The 22,469-nt window shown below is 38.7% G+C and overlaps 2 protein-coding genes across 3 annotated transcripts in view; both read left to right on the forward strand.

Moving 5' to 3' along the window:
* The window catches only part of LOC140507341 (immunoglobulin superfamily member 1-like), a 65,630-nt gene that overhangs the window by 3,173 nt on the left and 39,988 nt on the right, over nucleotides 1–22,469 (forward strand). The gene's annotated exons all lie outside the window — the stretch shown is intronic.
* LOC140503493 (immunoglobulin superfamily member 1-like) lies at nucleotides 13–11,806 on the forward strand. 2 transcript variants are annotated; one of them, XM_072607528.1, is made up of 8 exons: nucleotides 13–5,584; nucleotides 6,984–7,283; nucleotides 7,734–8,015; nucleotides 8,449–8,559; nucleotides 8,682–8,709; nucleotides 8,854–8,930; nucleotides 9,040–9,077; nucleotides 9,463–11,806. In XM_072607528.1, exons 2-8 carry the CDS (start codon nucleotides 7,040–7,042, stop codon nucleotides 9,592–9,594), a joined length of 912 nt encoding a protein of 303 aa, XP_072463629.1. In that variant the 5' UTR covers nucleotides 13–5,584; nucleotides 6,984–7,039; the 3' UTR covers nucleotides 9,595–11,806. The 2 variants fall into 2 exon arrangements, with proteins under 2 accessions (XP_072463629.1, XP_072463628.1); XM_072607527.1 differs by having other exon boundaries at nucleotides 13–7,283.

Consider the following 22,469-nt stretch of genomic DNA (forward strand, 5'->3'; position numbering starts at 1 on the left):
GGGGTGGTATATGGGACCCAGAATAACTCTGAATATGATCTCTCTGCTCCCTTCCCAGACAAGGACCTCACAAAGACAAGGTCTGGTATCTACACAGCCAGGTGTGCCCGGAGGCCTAGCAGGACTCAGGGGTTTTGGAAGACATAAGGCATTTCTCTTTTTATATTATTATTAATTTTCAGTGTTTTAGAATCACTACTATATAACTGATTTTTTTCACTCCTCCAAATCCTTCCCCCTTCCTCCCTTCTCCCTCTCTGAGATCTCTCTAATCAATAGTGATATAGAGCATTTTTTCATATGGCTATAAGTATCTTTAATTTCTCCCTCTGAAAATTGACTGTTCACATCCTTTGACCATTTATCAATTGGGGAATGACTTGTATTTGACTCATTTCTCTGTATGTTTGAGAACTGAGACCTTTATCACAGACATTAGATGGAAAAATTCTTCCCCAGTTTTCTACTTCTCTCCTATTCTTGGTTGATGCTTTGGTTGTGCAAAATCTTTTCAGTTTAATGTAATGAAAATTATCCATTTTTCACTTCATAATGCTTTCTGTTTCTTGTTTAGTCAAAAATTTCTCCATAAATCTGAAAAATACACTATTTCTGGCTCTACTAATTTGCTTATAGTATCCACTAGATAATGTCCCCATTTGGACTTTATTCTTGTGTACTGTCTCAGGTATTGGTCTATGCCTGGTTTCCACTACACTGTTATCCAGTTTTCCCAGTAATTTTGGTCGAAAAGTAAGTTCTTATCCCAGAAGCTTGAGCTCTTGGGTTTCTCAAACAGTGGATTACTAGATTCATAGCCCACTGTGCCTTGAGTACTTAGCCTATTCCACTTGTCTTCCCTTCTGTTTCTTAGCCAGTTCCAAGTGGTTTTGGCAACTGTTGCTTTATAATACATGTTGAGATCTGGTAGAGCTAGGCCACCTTCCCCGGCATCTCTTTTCATTAGTTCCCTTGATGTTCTGGACGTTTTCTTCTTCCAGATGAACTTTGATATTACTTTTCTAGCTCTAGAAAATAATTTTCTGATAGTTTGATTGATATGACACTAAATGCGTAATTTAATTTAGGTAAAATTGTCATTTTTATTACATTGTCTCAACCTACCCATGAGCAAATGTTTTTCTAGTTACTAAGATCTGACATCGTTTGTGAGAAAAGTGTCTTGTAGTCATGTTCATATAGTCTCTGGATTTGTTTTGGCAGGTAGACTTCTCAATATTTTATAATGTCTAATCTAGCTTTAAATGGGATTTTTTTTTCGCTTTCTAGCTCCTGGACTTTGTTAGTAATATATAGAAATGCAGATTTGTGTGGATTTGTTTTGTAACCTGCAACTTTCACAAAGTTGTTTATTATTTCAAGTAGTTTTTCACTTGATTCTCTGGGATTCTCTAAGTATATCATCATATCATCTGTAAAGAGTGATCACCTAGTTTCTTTTTTGCCTGTTCTAATTCCTTCAATTTCTTTATCTTCTCTAATTGCACAGCTAACATTTCTAGCCCTATATTGAATACTAGTAGTGATAATGGACATACTTGTTTCACTCCTGATCTTACTGGAAATGCATCTAGCTTATCTTCTTTGCATGTAATGCTTGGTAAAGGTTTTAGGTAAATACTGCTTATTATTTTATGGAAAATTCCATTTATTCCTATGCTTTCCAGTGTTTTTAAAAGGAATAGGTGCTGTATTTTGTCAAAAGCTTTTTCTGCATCTATTGAGATAATCATGTGGTTTCTGTTAGGTTTGTTGTTGATATGATCAACAATTCTAATAGTTTTCCTAGTATTGTACCAGCAGTGCATTCCTGGTATATACCCTACCTGATCATAACATATTATTCTCGTGATAAATTGCTGTATTCTTTTTGCTAAAATCTTATTTAAAATTTTTGCATCTGTATTCATTAGAGATATTGGTCTATAATTTTCTTTCTCTGCTTTAGCTCTTCCTGACTTAGGTACAAAAACCACATTTGTATCATAAAAAGAATTTGAGAGGATTCCTTCCGCCTCAGTTTTTGCAAATAGTCTATATAGTACTGGAATTAACTGTTCTTTAAATGTTTGATAGAATTCACTTGTAAATCCATCCAGGCCTAGAGATTTTTTCCTACGGAGTTCATTGATGGCTTGTTCAATTTCTTTTTCTGAAATGGTCTTGTTTAAGTGTTCAATTTCGACTTCTGTTAATTTGGACAATTTGTATTTTTCAAAGTAATCATCTGTCTCATTTAGAGTGTCGAAATTATGGGCATAAAGTTGGGTAAAGTAATTTCTAGCTGTTGTTTTAATTTCCTCCTCACTGGAGATGAAGACATCCTTTTCATTTCTGATATTGGTAATTTCAATTTCTTCTTTCTTTTTTCAATCAAATTGACCAAAAATGTATCAATTTTATTGTTTTTTTCATAAAACCAAATCTTAGTTCTATTTATTAATTCAATAGCTTTCTTAATTTCAATTTTATTAACCTTTCCTTTGGATTCCAGTATATCTGATCAGTGTATCTAATTCAGTATACCAGTATTTACCTGGGGATTTTCAATTTGTTCTTTTTCTAGTTTTTTAAGCTCCATGCCCAGTTTATTGATCTCTTCTTTCTCTATGTTATTCATATATTCATTCAAAGATATAAAACTTCCCCTAAGAATTGCTTTTACAGTATCCCATAAGATTTGGTAGGTTGTCTCATTATTGTCATTCTCATAAATGAAGTTGTTGATTATTTCTATGATTTGTTGTTTAACCCTCTCCTTTTGGATTTCATTATTTAGTTTCCAAATAATTTTTGGTCTACATTTCCTTGGCCTTTTATGACATATACTTTTTATTGCATTATGACATGAGAAGGATGCATTGACTATTCTTGGCTTTCTGCACTGGATTGTGAGATTTTTACGCCCTACTCCATGGTCAGATTTTGTATATGTACCATTTATCGCTGAGAAAAAGGTATGTTTCTTTCTATCCCCATTCAGTTTTGTTCAGAGATTTATCTTATCTGCTTTATCCTGAGTTGTATTCATCTCCATAACTTCTTTCTTGTTTATTTTGAGGTTAGGTTTATCAAATTCAGAGAGGGGTAGGTTGCAGTCTCCCACTAGTATAATTTTGCTGTCTATTTCTTCCTGTAACTTCCTTAACTTATCCTCTAAGTATGTGAATGCTATGATACTTGCAGCATGTTTGTTTCATAATAATATTGCATCATTGTCCATGGTGCCTCTTAGCAAGTTATAGTTTCATTCCTTGTCCCTTTTGATTTGATCTATTTCTGCTTTTGCTTTGTCTGAGATTAGGATTGCTATCCCTGCTTTTCTTTCATTACCGGAAGCACAATATATTCTGCTCCAACCTTTTACCTTAACCCTGTGTGTATCCCCCCTTTCAAACGTGTTTCTCGTAAACAACATATTGTTGGATTATGAGTTTTTATCCATTCTGGGATCTGTCTCCGTTTTATGAGAGAATTCATCCCTTTCACATTCAGAGTTGTGATTACTATCTGTGTCTTTCCCTCCATCCTGTTTCTCACCAATTGTGCCTTTAGTTCTCCCCTCTTCCTTCCCCTTCACAACAGTTTTAATTTTTGAACCACTACCTCCTATAATCTTCCTATCCTTCTTTCAGCCTCACTCCCTTTTACTCCTCTTTACCATTACTAATTTTCCCTCCCTTTTACTCTCCTCTCTCCTTTCTTTTCCTCTTCCCCTCCTACTGCACATAGAGCTACTGAAATTTGTTTACTTCATTAAATTTGTTGTTTCCTCCCAGAACCAAATCTGATGAGAGTATCTCTCAAACAATTCTCATCTCCCTCTCTTCTTCCCCTCTACTGTAAAATAATTTTGTGCTTCGTCTTCTGATGTAATTTACCATTTTCTGCTTCCTCCTTTTCGTATATCATGTTCCAACACCTTCTCATGTTTAAATCACATTTTTATCTTCACATCATTTGCTTTATATCTGCTTCCCTTTAGATATACAATTCTCAAGATTAACAAGTATCATCTTCCCTTATAGAGAAGTAAACAGTTTGTCCATGTAGAGTAACAAGCTTTTCTTTTCCCCTGTTTACCTTTTAATGCTGCTCTTGAGAACCGCATTTGGAGATCAAATTTTCTTTTGAATTCTGACCTTTTTGTCCCAGGAAAGTCTGCAATTGCCTTATTTCATTCAACAATAATAATCTCCTTTCCTGAAATATTATGTTAAACTTTGCTTTGTAATTGATCCTTAGTTAATCCCAGCTCCTTTCCCTTAGTAAATATCGTATTCAAATTCCTTCAGTCTTTTAACATAGAATGTGCAAGGTCCTTTGTAATACTGACTGTAGTTCCTTCATATTTGAATGGTTTCTTTCTGGCTCTCTGTAATATTTTCTCCTTCCCTTGATAATTCTGGAATTTGGCAATGATATTCCTTGGTGTTTTTATTTTGGGATCTCTTTCTGCAGGTGAACGATGGATTCTTTTGATGACGATTTTGGGCTCTAGATCTAGCTCTTCTTGGCAGTTTTTCTTGATCATTTCTTGGGAGATATTGTCCAGCCTATTTTATTCATCATGGTTTTGTGGTAGGCCAATAATTCTCAAATTTTCTGTCTTGGATGTATTTTCCAAGTCAGTTGTTTTTTCCAGGAAGATATTTTACATTTTCTCCTATCTTTTCACTTTTTAGATTTTGTCTGACTGATTCTTGTTGTTTCATAGAGTCATTAGCTTCTCTTTGACAAATCCTAATTTTTTTCAAATTTTTTTTCAGTTAACTTTTGTATCTCTTTTCCATCTCTTCAATTATTCCTTTTAAAGAGTTATTTTTTTCAGTTCGTTTTTGTACTTCCCTTTACATTTGCCCAGTTTTCCTAGTTTGTTTTTGTGCTTCCTTTTCCATGTGTTCAATTTTTCTTTTTAAATAGCTGCTCTCTTCAGTGAATTCTTTTCTCATACTTTTAAAATCATCGATCAGTTTTTCTTCTTTTTCCTTCCTCAACTCTTCCAAGAGTGCTCTTTGTGCATGTGACTAGTTCATAGTCCATTCTTAAGTTTCAGATGGGAGTCCAGTCTCAATACAAAACTCTTTGGTATTCGTGTTTTGGTCCTTGTCCCCACGGAAAGATTCTATGGTTTTTTCCTTCCTGTTTTCTTCTTACTAATGTTGATGATGCTTTGTATATTGTGGCCCCAGGTTCTTTCTCCTAGAAGCTAAAGAACCTGATGCTGAGCAGGCTGGTGGGAGAATACAAAGACCAGGTGAATTCTGGTTTTGTTTTGTGTTGTTTTTGTTTTGTGTTTCCCTCGATTAGCCCTAGAGCTGGCTTTAAAAGTGTGGGAGAGGGGTGGTCTGGTCAGGGGAGATGTCATCTGAGCCAGAGCAAAGTCAAACTCAGCATTTGGTGATTCTGGCTACCTTATTTTCTTACCATTTCTCCTAAAGTGTTGAGGACACGCCTGGGCTCTTGGTGTTGGTGGTTTCGGACTCCACTCACCTGGAGCTCTGGATCTGTTCCCTGTTGACGGAGGTGGGGTTGTCTGGGATAGCTCTGGTCTTCTGCCACAGTAAGTGGAATTCTTAATGCTTTTCCAATCCTTGTGTGCTATGAGATTATTTGCCATTCTGCTGATCCCACTGATTCAAGATTTTTCTGGGGAAATATTTTATGGTCCTTTCAAGGTCAATAAGAGGAGGGGCAGAGAGCATTTACTGATCACTCCACTGGTTTGTCTCCAGAAGTTCAAGTATGTGACTTACAGACATTTAATGTGCAGGTTGATAGTCTCAGGAGAAGATGCTACTAGTAAGTGTTGTTCCCTGGCTCTCACTGGTTCATCTCTGCTTGTCTCCCACCTTGGGCTGCTATTATGCCATGCTGTCGCTGCCTCAGACCAACCTGGAGCTTTCTTTCTTGGCCCTGCTGTGGCAGGGACATGCTATACTATGTATTGTATACTGTGTGCTCCTCCACCCCAAGAGAACAGATCCTTCGCGTCTACCTTTCAGTCTGGCCTGGTCTGCGAATCTTCCACAGTCTGTCTCCCATTAAATTCTGTACCTACAAAATTTGGTCAGATTCTCGCTTTAGAGGTACCTATAGGAGTTTGTCTAAGAGCTTAGGTGAGAAGTTGCTCTCATTATGCCATCTTGGCCCGGCCCCTGAGGCATTTCTCTTGTTGTCTGGAATCTGGGGAAGAAAGGTGATGGTGGGGACTGAGTTGGGTGTTAGGAGAAGAGTCACAGAGACCCAGAGCTGAAAGGCGCCTTGGAGATTCTTGAGGCCAAACCTTCACCTTACTAGTGATCAAAATGAAACTCAGAGAGAAAAAACTTGTTCAAAGTCACACAAGTAAGTGACTGAGCATGAAAATAAGCCTGAGTCTTCTCCCTCCTGGACATGATTTGAGTCATTGTTTTAGGCTGAGCACTGGGCCTGCCTGTGATAGACCAGGTGAAAAGTGAGGGTTCATGATCTTCTTTCCCATGAGTCATCAGTGGCCCCAGATAACAGGTTAAGTGATGTCTATAGCTAGCAATGTATTAGCGAACATATGGTCAAACCACTCATTTGCAGATGTGATAACTGAGTCTCATGGGCAGCTAGATGGCTTAGTGGTTAGAAGGCTGGGTTTGGAATTAGTAAATCTCATCTTCCTGAGTTCAAATCTGTCCTCAGACACTTATCAGTTGGGTGACTCTGGTCAAGTCACTTGCCCTATTTCCCTCACTTGCCTCATCTGTAAAATGAACTGAAATAGGAAAAGGCAAATATCTTCAGTATTTTTGCCAAGAATACCTTAAATGGAGTCCTGAAGAGTCAGAAGTGGTAGAAAAAATACTGAACAAACAAAGTGAGACTCAGACAGAGCAAGTGAATCGCTTATGTTTACACAGAGATTCAGAGGCAGAGCAGAAACTTGACCCAGTTGTTCTGACTCCCAACCCCATGTTCTTCTCTCACAGGATCTCTCCCCAAGCCTTCCCTTTCAGCCTTCCCAGGCCTTGTGGTGGAGCCTGGGATGCATGTGACTCTTAAGTGCAGACAGCCCCCTCAGACAACCCTTGGGAGTGTGACATTCACTCTGCTGAAGTTGGAGACCCCTCAGGCCTTGCGGAGCCAGAGCCCAGCTGGGACCTCAGCTGAATTTTCTCTCCTCTTTGTGACGGCCCAGGATGCTGGCAACTACAGCTGTGTCTACCACTGGAAGACGACTCCATACCAGGTTTCTGAGTCCAGTGAGGTCCTAGAAATCTGGGTGACAGGTGAGCGTGCGTCCAGGTTCCCAAGGTACAATATAGAGGTTTGGAACTTGAGCCTGATTGGGGGACCAGGAATCCAGAGGAGGCATATTCTGGTCTCTTTTGATTATCTTGAAGTAGAGGCTGGGAAAAGGGCTGAAGGGCCCTATGAAAGGGGGAAACAAATTTGAAAGGATGGACCAGCTCAGGTGCTACTAGAAGCTAAAGGGACAATGAAGGAAGGAAGAAACACTTTCCCGTTTCTAGGTATACTCATAGAACATCTGAGGTTTAGCATCCATGCTTCTCCAGCTAGAGACATTGGGCAAGGATTGACCAAAGAGCCAAAGACAGTGAGAGCAGATGGTCAGGGAGTTTTTCAGGGACCTCCCAGCTCTTGTTTCCTCCATGCCGCACCACCATTATGACTGTGCATGGCCCTTGAGGACCTCTGCTCTCTCTTTGCAATTCCAGATGTACTCCCCAAGCCTTCCCTCTCAGCCTGGCCTCAGATGGTATCAGGAGCCAAAGTGACCCTCCTGTGTCGAGGGCCCTCGTGGAGTAGAACCTTTGTTCTGTACAAAGACAGAGATGAGAAAAACCTTCCAACCATGGATAACACGCAAGATGGGGCAAAGTTCATCCTGAGTCATGTGACCCCTGGGGACTCTGGCAATTACAGCTGCAGCTACCCAATCAAGACCAATGGAAGTCTTTGGACACAACACAGTGACCCCCTGCAGCTCATAGTGATAGGTGAGAGGAAGAAGCCCATGGGACCCACAGCAGGGTGCCATTGACCACGCCCTCCCTCCCCACTATAAGGAAATGAAATAAAGGCCTTTACTCTGGCCAAGAGACACAATGTAACAAATGACAGCAACTTTGAAATTTTCCTGAATTCTAGGCTTATAGAGACCATGACTGTTAGTTGGGATATGGGGCTTCACCCCCACCTCATACTCCCCTGGGAACCATATATCCCTATCCTGATTTCCGAGTTTCTCAACCTAATTCCAAGGGATAAGCGCACTCTGAGAAACCTTTGTGCCAAATGGTTGGATGCTGATGGTGATGGGTGTTTCTAGAAGGAGATAAGGGGAGAAAGTATGAGGACAATTTCTGGGCCAAGGTGAGGGTCCCCTAAGGACAATGATTTATGAAGATTTTTCTCTCTCCACCATTACAGGTTCAGAGCCCAGTTACACCCTCATCATCACTCTCAGTTGTGTTTCCTTCCTCCTCCTCCTCCTCTGCCTTCTCTTACTCACAATCCGTTGCCAAGGATCCATCACTATGGGTGAGAGAGATGTACAACTTGCTTTATTTAACAGTAGAAATGGGTATGGAATGGGACCTCTATATCCTCCTTTGAGACCTTCCCTGACCTTGTTTGTTCCCTTCCATTTTCTCTCTCCACAGGGTCTTTTCAAGGAGAGAACCTAAAGAGGTAAGGCAACTTAGTTCCTCTTCCATAGTCCCCTGTTCCTTCCTTGCCAGGTAACCTGGAATCTCTTCATTGACAAAGTCCCTGGTGAGGAGGGACTGAATGCAGAACTTCACAGGGTTAACTCCCTCCACCCTCTATCAACAGGTGTCTTTGTTGTCAGTGTCTTTCTAGGAGTACATGCCAGCTCCATCAGCCTGAAGCCCCCAGAGTGGAGATGATGTGTAAGTTATCTGATAAGGAAGGGTTATGTCAATAGGTCAGGGAATTTGGATTGTGGAAGGGAGTCCTGTCCTGGGACTGTAAGAGTAATGAAATTTCCCTCCAACTCAGATACAGAAGCAGTCAAGGAGAGACCAAGCGAACCACCGGTGAGTTTGCCCATCCTTTCCTCCACCTGTAAAAATTCTTCATCCTTGACCCGAACAATTGCTAACAGGCTCTAGGCCCAGGGTTGGACGAATTCTTAATCCCTTATCAATTTTTCTTCTAGTCATCAATGTGGGGCCTCTGAACTTTGGGTTCCTTCACATAATTTAACAAAAATTAATTTGTTAATATCTCAATAATTACATTTCAATATCATTTATTTCCTTTTAATCCTATGTAGTTTTTTTCATGTAATGAAAGGAATGAATCTGAGAAGACAGCCATACCTTTCACCAGACTTTCACATCATTCATGAAACACCAAGAGATTAAGAATTCTTGTTCCAAAGGTACTCACTGTGACCACACTCTTGTATTTTTCCTTTAGATCCCCATGACTGAAGACCCCCAGGGAGTAACCTATGCTCAGTTGAACACAACAGTTTTGAATAAGAAGAAATACAAACCAATGGAGAAAGCCACAGAGCCAGTACTCTATTTCCCTGTGCTTGGGGACTGAGGGTTTGGGCACTTTTCCCAACTTTTCCCACTTTTCCCAAGATTTCTCTCCTTTTCTGTCTTCTCCCAAGTTGTAAAGTCTGCTTCATCCCCTAGTTCCTTGTACTCTAGTACATCTTGTCTACATTCCCATCACTGAGGAGCCATGATGGCTATTGTGGTTTTTCATTAGGGTCTAGAGTTGTGCAAGCCAAGTGCAACCATCTAAAATGAGAAACACACAAGGTGCACACAGAGTGGAAGTGGGGAATTAATTTTCTCAAAGGGGAAATCACTAGTACTTGTGAGGACCTGGAAAAGTCCTCTGCACTTGATGGGATATGAGACAAGTTTTAAAGAAACCAGGCAAACTGAGAGGCAAACCTGAAGAAAAGTACCACTCCAGGCATAAGGGAGAGCCTCCGCCGAGGCATGACATTAGAAGACTATTGTGTGCAAGGACAAAAACTCAGCCAGTATACATGACTCCTAGAGTGAGTGAAAGGAAATGAAGTGTAAGAAGGAAAAGGTGGAAGCCATTGATGCTCAGCCCCTCACTACTGCCCTCTACTCATTCCTTAAACTCAAATCATGTATACAGTCTGGTGCCAAGTCTCGTTTTTTTCATCATCATACCATCTTGTGCGTATGTCTCCTTCTCTCCAATCACACAGTGACTACCCTGGGGCTCACCTCACACCTGATCTATTGCAATTGCCTGTTGATGGGTCTGCCTGCCACCAGTCTCTCCCACTTCAGTACATTATCCTCTCAACCATCAAATTGAAGTTTCTAAAGTTCAGTTCTGACTCTGTAAATCCCCTGGTTATTCAACTACATTTGTTCCCTATAAATTGTAGGATAAAATGTGAAATCCTCTGTCGTTCAAAGCCCTTATCAACCTCTCCCATGATCTTCTAAGTCTTCTTACTCTTTATGCCCCCTCTTACACTCTTGTGTGAGTGCCCTTTGGATTCTCTACTGGTGTTGGTACCAGTTCAATACCACTCCCCAACAAACCATTACTGAAGACATTGTTACTTTATGGGACAATTAATATCACTTTTATCTACTTACATGTGAAAATATATCTGAGGACCCTTGATCCAATCCATATCGCTGATGCTTGTTTCATGCATAAGTATGTTGTCTTCACCTGGTAGATATAAGAGAATGAAAGCATGAACTGTTGCATTTTGTGTCTTTGCATCCATGGGACTTGTCCAGTGCCTGACAAAGACTGGGCACTTCTTAAATGTGTGAGTAATAGTTGGAGTAAATGATTATTTTGAGTTTGAGAAGCTTATGAGAGAATTCCATTTGAGATGTCCTGGAGGCTTATTATTTACTAACTAGATTAGGAGCTATCTGGAGAGAGATGAGCCCTTAGCCCATGCAAGCTGATAAGCTTCATGTATAATCATGTTTTGTATTATTAATTATTATTTATTTTGGAAGTGTTTGTTTTATTCCATAAATTAAAAATTTGAAGAAATGAATAAAAATGAAAAAAGATAACAAATAGATACCAAGAGGGAAAATTTCAAGTGAAAAGAGGAGAGGATCTAAGTTAGCTCATGACTCACATAAAGTAGGAATTTGTTGGAATGTAGCCTGAATAGAGAATTCAAAGAGGAACCAAGGATGGGAGGGGCAAATGAGGAAAGAACCCACAAGTCTACCCTTGCTCTTTTGAAGAGATAGGCAGATTAGTGAGAATGGTATGAGATTTGTTGCTCATATCTTTGGAAATACTTTCCTATTAGTCACTGTAGAGTTTTTATTGTGCTTGCTTTCTTGTTTTGGACTAGAGACTCAAGTTAAAATTATTTGCATTTTTCTAAATATTTTGAATTTAGACACACAGCCACACAGCAAAATGAAAGCATTTCCACATGTACAACACAAAACAGAAAGTGGATTGTGCATCAGTTTAAGAATTTTCATTTCTTACATTTTGCTTCTTTAAATATGTGTTAATATATATATATACATACACATTGATGCACATACATATATATGTATGTAACTGCCATGTATTATTTTAATATTTGCCCTGCAATATGTTCTTCCTTCTAAACTTTCTTAGGTTCTTTACTCTGTATTTAAGTAGAATGTATTAATGCCCTCTTTTTTGGAATTACTGTTATTGCCCCCATGCCTCTACCTCAACTAACCTTCCCAATTACAAAAAAAAGACCTTTTATAAAATAAAGAAAGTTAAGGAAAATGAATCACGATGGTAGTCATGTCAGAAAAATGTGTATAGTCTCTCATTTAAGACTTGGATAACACAGTTCTTCCAAGTTCACTGAAGACTCGATCAGTCATTGCATTGCTCAGAGTCCTTAAGATTTTCAAAGTTGTTTTTGTTCGCAATATTGTTTTCCTCATATAAGTTGTTCTCCTGCTTCGGCTTCCTTCACTCAACAATAGTTCATATTACCCGGAATTCTCTGAGATCTGCCTTTCTATATGATGCAATATCATTCCAACATTTTCCTTTGCCACAACTGGTGCAGCCACTCCCCAGTTGTCTAAAGGACAATCTAGGATACCTCTTTACATTCTTGTTCTTTCTCTTTCCTTTCAGTTCCTTTTCAGGACGAAGAAGTTAGGTCCACTATACAACATTTCCTCTTTACTCTTATCCTTCCTCTTATCCAACTTTCCCTAAATCCTTGCTTATTTCTCAATTAAGTTGTCTGCAAAGAAATGGTCATTGAACTCATGGGCGTTCATGTGGACCCTGAGAAGGAGGGAGTTCAGGGAGAAAAGAGAAGAGGGTCAGGCTAGAGGGCTGGAAGGTAAAATGATGATCAGCAAAGGAAACCACTGCGATGGGAACCTAGCCATGAATTTCAGCTGAGCCAGACATTGAAGACAGCAAAGTGTAAAACTGAGTATCATCTTACCATGCTGAGCTTGGAAGAGACAACGTGGGCAGCAGAGCAGTTTGCCATAGACCGTGAGAACATGGGAAATAGGTCAATCCAGTAGATGCTGGCCCATCGGGAACAGCGAAAAATCAAAGTAAATCAAACCACGTAAATAGATGAGGTTTAAAAATGACACGACCACACTCCTACTTCTGCTTTTGGGGATTCAATAATGCTGACCATTCCACCCACAAAGAAATACCACAATTTCCATCAGTGTAAGAGGAAGTGGGAATATAAACAGTTTTGGACTGCTTCCACAGAGGGAAGCTACTATTTCTAAGTGATAGACTTGCTTCATTGGTCTATACTCTCTACGACTACAGCTCCTGAGTCTCTATTGGTGTGCTTCCCCTGTAATAGTTAACTAGTAAAAAAAATAAGCTCAACGAAAAGTGATTACCTTAGAAGATTTACCAGGGACAATAATCAGAGAGCATTTCCCTCATATCTCAAAGAAATACTTCCCCGCAAACACGTGCCTGGTCCATGAGACGAGGGGGTACAGAATTAGAGTTGAATGGTAGTGAGGCACTCACGTGGAGAGCACATGTGGACAAGGCTATTCATTCCTTTGTTGCTGGCAGATGTCCAAGCTCAGCTAAGTGTCCATTCATTAGGTTCTCCCACCACTCGCTGAATCAATGACAGAAATCGTTTTCTGCAGATATTCTTAATGCTCAGAATGCAGACTCCTGTGTGTGGTAAAGTCAGAGAGGCTAGAGCATCATCAGTTTCAGTAACAATACACATCCTGTGCAAACATGAACAAAATAAAAAAAAACAAAAATGTATTGAAAGCAGGACAGGAAGAGAACTGTTTATACACTCAAAGGGAGAAGCTCAAGCCCATGCCAGTGGGAATTGTGGTTTGATTTTCAACCCCAACTACACAAAATGTAAGATGGAACCAGTGGTGTCTACTTATAATAGTGATGGAAAAAATTCGTAGCCAGAGCTTCTTTACCAATCATTCTCTTCCTCATGTCATTGTCATTGTGTTCAGTAGTATATGATACCTGTGGTGAATCATGAGTCATAAACTTCCACATTTTATCAAATGTTTCTCAATATTGCCTCCCATATGGTTGCTGACAATAAGTCCCAAGAACGTATTGGGGCATTTACTAAATGCCACAGCAAAAAGTCAATAAATATTTGTTGATTAATTGATTACTGTCATGCTGTAACAACCCTCTTGTAATGAAGTAAAATAATGAAAGAAAACTGACACCACATTGATCTCATTTGAAAGCTCACATGGTATTCCAAAATCTACTTCATCTGCCACTGTGTTGAAAAAAAATCTGAAATTTGTTCTCATCTCCACATTATATTTTTTTATTTTTTAAATATTTATTTATTTAACTTTTAACATTCATTTCCACAAAATTTTGGGTTCCAAATTTTCTCCCCTTTTGTCCCCTCCCCCCACCCCGAAACACTGAGCTTTCTAATTACCCCTATCACCAATCTGCTTTCTCTTCTATCATCCCTCTCTGCCCTTGTCTGTATCTTCTCTTTTGTCCTGTAGGGCCAGATAACTTTCTATTCCCCTTTACCTGTATTTCTTATTTCCTAGTTTCAAGAACAGTACTCGACAGTTGTTCCTAAAACTTTGAGTTCCAACTTCTCTTCCTCCCTCCCTCCCCACCCCTTCCCTTTGGAAGGCAAGCAATTCAATATAGGCCAAATCTGTGTAGTTTTGCAAGTGACTTCCATATTAGTAGTGTTGTATAAGACTAACTATATTTCCCTCCATACTATCCTGTCCCCCATTACTTCTATTCTCTCTTTTGATCATGTCTCTCCCCATGAGTGTCGACCTCAAATTGCTCCCTCCTCCCCATGCCCTCCCTTCCATCATCCCCCCCACCCTGTTTATCCCCTTATCCCCCACTTTCCTGTATTGTCAGATAGATTTTCATACCAAAATGAGTGTGCATTTTATTTCTTCCTTCAGTGGAATGTGATGAGGGTAAACTTCATGTTTTTCTCTCACCCCCCCCACTTTTTCCCTCCACTAAAATGTCTTTTGATTGCCTCTTTTATGAGAGATAATTTGCCCCATTCCATTTCTCCCTTTTTTCTCCCAATATATTTCTCTCTCACTTCTTGATTTCATTTTTTTTTAAAAAAATATGATCCCATCCTCTTCAATTCACTCTGTGCACTCTGTTCACTCTGTCTCTGTGTGTGTGTGTGTGTGTGTGTGTGTGTGTGTGTGTGTGTAATCCCACCCAGTACCCAGATACTGAAATGTTTCAAGAGTTACAAATATTGTCTTTCCATGTAGGAATGTAAATATTTCAACTTTAGTAAGTCCCTTATGACTTCTCTTTGCTGTTCACCTTTTCATGCTTCTCTTCATTCTTGTGTTTGAAAGTCAGATTTCCTTTTCAGCTCTGGTCTTTTCATCAAGAATGCTTGAAAGTCTTCTATTTCATTGAAAGACCAATTTTTCCCCTGAAGTATTATACTCAGTTTTGCTGGGTAGGTGATTCTTGGTTTTAGTCTTAGTTCCTTTGACTTCTGGAATATCCTATTCCATTGCCCTTCAATCCCTTAATGTAGAAGCTGCTAGCTCTTGTGTTATCCTGATTGTATTTCCATAATACTTGAATTGTTTCTTTCTAGCTGCTTGCAATATTTTCTCCTTGACCAGGGAACTCTGGAATTTGGCCACAATGTTCCTAGGAGTTTCTCTTTTTGGATCTCTTTCAGGTGGTGATCTGTGGATTCCTTGAATACTTATTTTGCCCTTTGGTTCTAGAATCTCAGGGCAGTTTTCCTTGATAATTTCATGAAATATGATGTTTAGGCTCTTTTTTTGATCGTGGCTTTCAGATAGGCCCATAATTTTTAAATTGTCTCTCCGGGATCTATTTTCCAGGTCAGTTGTTTTTCCAATGAGATATTTCACATTATCTTCCATTTTTTCATTCTTTTGGTTTTGTTTTGTGATTTCTTGGTTTCTCATAAAGTCATTGGCCTCCATCTGTTCCATTCTAATTTTGAAAGAACTATTTTCTTCAGTGAGCTTTTGAACCTCCTTTTCCATTTGGCTAATTCTGCTTTTGAAAGCATTCTTCTCCTCATTGGCTTTTTGAACCTCTTTTGCCAATTGACTTAGCCTATTTTTCAAGGTGTTATTTTCTTTAGCATTTTTTGGGTCTCCTTTAGCAGGGTGTTCACCTGTTTTCATGCTCTTCTTGAATCTCTTTCATTTCTCCTCCGAGCTTTTCCTCCACCTCTCTAACTTGATTTTCAAAATCCTTTTTAAGCTGTTCCATGGCCTGACCCCATTGAGTGGGCTGGGATACAGAAGCCTTGACTTCTGTGTCTTTCCCTGATGGTAAGCATTGTTCTTCCTCATCAGAAAGGAAGGGAGGAAATGCCTGTTCACCAAGAAAGTAACCTTCTATGGTCTTATTTCTTTTCCCTTTTCTGGGCATTTTCCCAGCCAGTGACTTGACTTCTGAATATTCCCTTCACACCCACTTCGCCTCCAGATCCGCCCAGCCAGTGCCTGGGGTCTGCGATTCAAATGCTGCTTCCCAGCCTCAGGGCTTCAGCAGGGGCAGGGCTGCTAGTCATTGTGAGATCAAGTTCAGCTGCTCAGATGGGGGCAGTGCCGCCTCACAGGACTCAGTTCCCTCAGGGGGTTTATGCAGAGACCTTCAACAATGGAGCCGAGGTCGTGCCTGCTTGGGGAGCCCTGGTCTGCTCCCTCATCCACTGGTGCCTCCTGAGTTGCCCTGAATTGTGGGGGCACCCCACTCCTCTCTCGGCAAGCGTAGAAGAGCCTCTCACCAACCTTTGGGGCCCGTGGGTGGAGGGACCCACGCGGCCACTGGAGATTCTGTCCCTGAAGCCTGCTCGGATCTGCTCCTCTCCGTGCCAGCCAAGGCAGGGCTGGTCTCGGCTCCAGGTCCAGGGCACGACGGACCTTTCTCGTCAGGTCTCTGTGGAACAGAAATCTCGTCAGCTCCATTGTTTTGTGGCTTCTGCTGCTCCAGAATTTGTTGCTCCAGAATCTTTTTTACAGATATTTTATGGGCTGTGGGTTTGTAGGTAGCGTATGCGTGTGTTTCTACTCTGCCATCTTGGCTCCCTCCACATTATTTTCTAAAGAAAAAAGGAAAAGGAAAGCAAATTCTTTGCTATAAAAGTGAACATTTATGCAAAAGAAGTCCCTCATAGGTTGCAAACACAATGTATGCATACATTTGTGTGGCTCGATATAGATATTTATTTGCATATGTATTTATTTACTCAAAGACATATATATGTATATATATACATATAGATATATACAAACATATGTGTATACATATAAGTATGTGTGTGTGTGTGTGTGTGTGTGTGTGTGTATTTGTCTGTGTATATCTTCTTTCTGTCAGGAAGTGGATGGTAGGTTTCATCACCTGTCCTCAGAGATTGTGGGGTCACTTTGTTAATCAGAATTCTGATATGTTACAATTTTGTGCTGTTGTTGTTGTTGTTGTTGTTTTTTTACAATGATGGTGTCATTGTTTGAATTTCCCCGGTTTTGTTTATTTGATTCCTCAGCAGTTTCTACAAGTGCTCAACATTGTTCAGTTTTATGATGTTTTTGCTAGAGTTTAAGTTGTTCTCCAAATTCTGCTCTGTTCACTCTGTCTCCATTTATAAAAGTCTTTCCATGACTTTTTCTTGAAATTTCTGTTTCCTCCTATTTTATTGCACAACATTACCTGCCACATCCACCTACTCCAATTTATTCAGACATTCCTCCAATTCATCATCTTCTTCTAAGATCCATCTTCTCTCAGAGGGAAAGGAAATTATTTCACAGCTTAATGGAGATACAAACATTGAGCCAGACTCCCTTCAGTAGGCAAGAGACAGGACATGCTGTTTCCTTGAGCTACTCTGAGGGTTCACCTAAGTAAACAGGTTTGTTTTTAAGTTGTGAAAATGACTTTTGTTTCTCAGCTATGAGCCCAATTTGTGTTTCAGCTATTCACAGTAAGAAGGAGGAGAGCTGGCACTCAGAGGTTATACCATCTCTTCTGCCATTGTCTTCACAGGGTAAGTAAAAGAGAAATGTTGCTTGTGTTTCTTCCTGACTGAAGGGCTCCAGAAAATGCTGTATATGGAACTAAAGGTTAAAGTGCATAATCAACTGGTGAGCTCCTGGGAAGAATTTACTGGATTCTCACATCACTATACCAATGAAAAGTCTGTGTTTTCATTCACAACATGACTAATATGGAAATGTATGTTGAGTATTACTGCACATTTATAACCTATATCAAATTGTTTGCCTTATCAAAGTAGGAGGTGAAAGGAAGAAAGGACTGAATTTGAAACAAAAAAAAATTTAATGGATGCTAAAATTATTTTTATGTGTAATTCGGGAAAATATTAAACCGAAGAATAAATTTTATGAAATTTTCTTTTTACATCACTGAAGGTCCTTCCAGCATGCCTCTTATTTTCCTTTCTAATACTTATCTCAGGGAAGAAAATTTTTTTTCAAAATAGTGAATATTTCTATCACATTAAAAATGTCTCCAAATCTGTACAATGTACCATACTCAGGGAAGTCATTTTAAAAGAATGGAGATTGAGGCCTTTAATCATCTCTCTTCTATGGAGCATATTTTGATTCTGCAAATTTTCATCATTCCCTTTTGATAGTTTATAGGTGATCTTCCCACTTACATTGTATTACTCAGTTTATATATTATTCCCTTGACTTGGGTTAATTCACTGTGTATTAGATTGTGTAAATCTTGTCAAGTTTCTCTGTATTCATCACAATCATGTTTTTGTTTTTTACTTTACTGTATCAAGATCTGATTATCCATTCCCCAGATGATAGGTTCCCACTTTGTTTTCAATTCTTTGCTACCCTAAAAATTGCTGTTGACACCATATACTCCTAAATATGAAACATTTCCTAAATAACCTAAACAAAAGCTGGAATAACCATCACCTTAATGACTAGAAGAAAACAGCAGCAATTATTAAGATATAATTGAATGAATCACGTGTTCAGCAAGATGGAGGACTCAACATTTTTTCTAATTCCCAGCCCCGGCCTGCTTCTCTAAAATGGAAATTTTGGGCCAAACGAAAAGCAGCTCCAACCTAAATGTTAAAGAAGCCAAACTATGAACTTACTTCCAACTTAAACTCACTCAATACCCCTTCCCCATCCCTAATACTGAGGTAGTAAAGATGTACTTAACCAACCCAAGGATCTGATCCAAAGCTCTCCTACAGTGGTTTACAAAAAAATCCAAGCACACACATTGGTTGCCTATTCCTTTCCACAGTGCTGCTGATATCCCACCTCTAGGATGTGGAAATATGCTCAGACCACTGGAAACTGTCCTCCAGAAGTGGAGACTTGTTGGGGCTACAAAATCAGTGTCACACAACCATTCCAGGAGATACTTGCTAGGAGGTAGCATTGGGTGCTACACCACTGAAGCAGAGACAATGAGAAAAAGGCAAGAACTTGTCTTGGCTTGAAAAAGGGCTCAATGCTACTTTCCATTCCTACCTACTCCTAGAGCCTTGGGGAACTAAATTACAGAAATTAATACCTGTGCTGTGGCTCTCCAACTGTTGGTGCTGGCCAGAGAACCGAAAAAAAAAACATGGGGAAAGGGACAAGACACAGGAAGCATCAACTTTGCATGAAGGGTAGTATGGGAGATGAGTAGGATTCTTCTAAGACTGAAGTAAAGAGTTCAGCATCAAGCTAAGGACAATTTTGTCCACTCAATAGTCACTTTAGGTATAATCCATGGCTGTTGATCCATGAGTTGTCTAGTATGGGAGAAGGCTGAGATGCTTGGAGATCCAACCCCCTAGGAAAGAAACATCAATGGGTAACGTGTCAGACAATGAAGCATAGGAAGAAATAATTGAAAAAAACACCCTGAAATTGGTAGTATTTCCTTATAGAATCAGATACATTATAACAATATTCTTCAAGATTTACAAAAATAGTAAAGAATCTAAAAAGAAATAATGGAAAAAATTCACTGTAAAAACAGCTCCTTAAAAAGAAGAATTGGCTAAAGGGAAAAAGAGTTACAAAACCTAACTGAAAAAAATAAGTTCTTAAAAATTGGGATTGGACAAATGGAAGCTAACAACTCTATAAAACATCAGTAATCAGTCAACCAAAATGAAAAGTATGAAATAATAGAAAAAAAGTAAATTACTTCATTGAGAAAACAATGGACCTGAAAAATAGATTCAGGAGAGATTTTTTTAAAGAATTATTCAACTGACTGAAAGTCATTATAAAAAAATCAAAATAAAAGATCCTGGACAGCATCTTTCAAGAAATTATGATAGAAAACACTCCTGATATCCTCTTACCAGGGTATAAAAGTCACTGAAGTAATCCACTGATCATCTCATGAAAGAGATCCCAAAATGAAGATTCCATGAAATATGGTAGCCAAATTCCAGTATTATTGGGTAAAGGAGAAAATACTTCGAGCAACCAGAAAGGAACAATTCAAATATCCCTGAAGCACAGTCAGGATTACAAAACATTTATCAGCTTCAACATTAAAGCATGAGAGAGTATGGAATTTGACATTGTGGAAGGAAAAGGAGCTCAGATTACAATTAATAATCAACTACTGAGAAGAACTGACCATAAATTTTCAGGGAAAAAGATGGACATTCAATGAAATGGGGAACTTTCAGTCATTCTGGATGAAAAGACAAAGGCGAAACAAGCACTCCATCTTCAAATGGAAGACTCAAGAGAAGCATGAAAAGGTAATCTCAGAAAAACCCTCTATATGTTATTCAATAAGGCAAAACTGCTTATATCCCTACAAAGAAAGATGATACTGTGTCTTTGTTACCGGAGTTAGAAGGGGCCCACATAGTTACAGAGTGCCGGCATAAATTGACTTTGATGTGGCGATATAAAACAAGAAAGGGTGGGAAAGGATTGTACTGGGAGAAGGGGAAGGGGGCAGAATAGGGTAAATTGCAATACATGAAGAGGTGCAAAAGACCTATTACAGTAGAGGGAAGGAAGGGTGAGAATTGTTTGAACCTTACTCTCATCAGATTTGACTCAAAGAAGGAATAACATATACACTCAATTAGGTATAGAATTTTATCTTATCCTATAGGGAATTAGGAGGAGAAAGGCGAATGAAAAGGGAGGAGGGTGTAATGAAGGAGGGCAGAAGAGAGGACAGATCTAGTAGGAGAAAGGGAAAGAAAGGAAGTGGGATGATATAAGAGAGGGTAGATTAAGGAAGGTGGTAGTCAGAAGCAAAACACTGGTAAGGAGGGACAGGGTGAAAGGAGAGAGAAAAATAGAAATAGTATGGGGAGATAGGATGGAGAGATATACACAGTAATCATTACTGTGAATGTGAATGAGATAAACTCTCCCCTAAAATGGAAGTAAATAGCAGAGTGGATTAAACCACAATCCTACAATAGTTTATTTAAAAATAAGAAACGCATTTGAAGTAGGGAGGTACACATAGAGTAAAAGTAAAAGGCTGGAGGAGAATATATTATCCTTCAGCTGAACGAAAAAAAAAATAATAAGGGTTGCACTCCCGATCTCACAGAAAATGTATAAAATAGATCTAGCTAAGACAAAAGGAAGGAAACTACATCTTGCTGAAAGGTATCACAAACAATGAACTAATAGAAATACTAAACATATATCCACCAAGTGGTATAGCACCCCAATTCTTAGAGGAAAAGTTAAGTGAGTTATAGGAAGAAATAGCAAAACTATAGTAGTGGGGGTCCTGAACCACCCCCTTTCTGAACAAATAAATCTAGCCTCAAAATCAATAAGAAAGAAGTTAAGGAAGTGAAGAGAATTTTAGAAAAGTCTGATAACTTAGATCTCTTGAGAAAATTGAATGAGGATAGAAAGAAATACACTTTTTTCTCAGAGATATATGAAACCTGAACAAAAATTGATCATGTGTTACAGTATAAAAATCTCACATATCAAAGCAGAAAAGCAGAAATATTAAATTCGTCTTTTTCAGATCTTGCTGCGATAATACTTACATGTGATAAAGGACTATGAAAAGATAGATTAGAAATTAGCTGGAAGTGAAATAAGCTAATCCTAAGTGGGATAAGCATCAAAATATAGAAATATAAATTTCATCAAAGAAAATGACCACAATGTGACAACATACTAAAATTAATGGCGTGTAACCAAAGCAATTCTTAGGAGAAATTTAAATCCTTACGTAAATAAATAGAGAAAGAGCAGATCAATGAATTAGGCATCAAACTACAAATGCTAGAAAAGGAAAACATTAAAGATCACCAATTACATAGGAAATTTGAAAATCAAAGGAGAGATTAATAGAATTGAAGGTGAGAAATCTATTGTATTAATAAAACTAAGGCTTGATTTTATGAAACAATTAACAAAATGGATAAATATTTGATTAATTTGTTTTAAAAAGTAAGAAAACGAAATTGCCAATATCGAAAATGAAAAGAGTGAATTCAATACCAATGAAGGGGAAGTTAATGTAATAATTAGGTGATACTTTGTCCAACTGTAGATGAAAAAATCTGACAATCCAAGCAAAGGGAATGAATATTTACAAAAAATATAAGCTGGCCAGATTAACAGAAGAAGAAAGAAAATTCTTAACACCATTCCAGAAAAAGAACATTCAACAAGCTACCAATGAACTCTCATAAAAAAAAAAAATCTCCCAGAATCAGATGAATTTACAAGTGAATTCTAGAAAACATTTAAAGAACAATGAATTCCAAAAAAAGAGATAGTGAAGGTTATGAAATGTGAATTGGATAATTGTGATTAAATTAAAATTTTAAAAGTTTTTGCACAAGCAAAACCAAGATTAGAAGGAAATGAGAAAGCTGGGAAACAAAGTTTACAGCCAATGTTTAGGATGCAGCCCTCATTTCT

This window comes from Notamacropus eugenii, chromosome 5, assembly GCF_028372415.1.
Source record: "Notamacropus eugenii isolate mMacEug1 chromosome 5, mMacEug1.pri_v2, whole genome shotgun sequence".
NCBI lineage: Eukaryota > Metazoa > Chordata > Mammalia > Diprotodontia > Macropodidae > Notamacropus > Notamacropus eugenii.

Bases quoted from the DNA above. Each gene is read 5' to 3' on its own strand.
- LOC140503493 (XM_072607527.1), top strand. From the start codon at position 7,040: ATGCATGTGACTCTTAAGTGCAGACAGCCCCCTCAGACAACCCTTGGG. The intron at 7,284-7,733 runs GTGAGCGTGCGT...TTGCAATTCCAG, and splicing joins CCTAGAAATCTGGGTGACAG to ATGTACTCCCCAAGCCTTCC. The intron at 8,016-8,448 runs GTGAGAGGAAGA...CCACCATTACAG, and splicing joins CCTGCAGCTCATAGTGATAG to GTTCAGAGCCCAGTTACACC.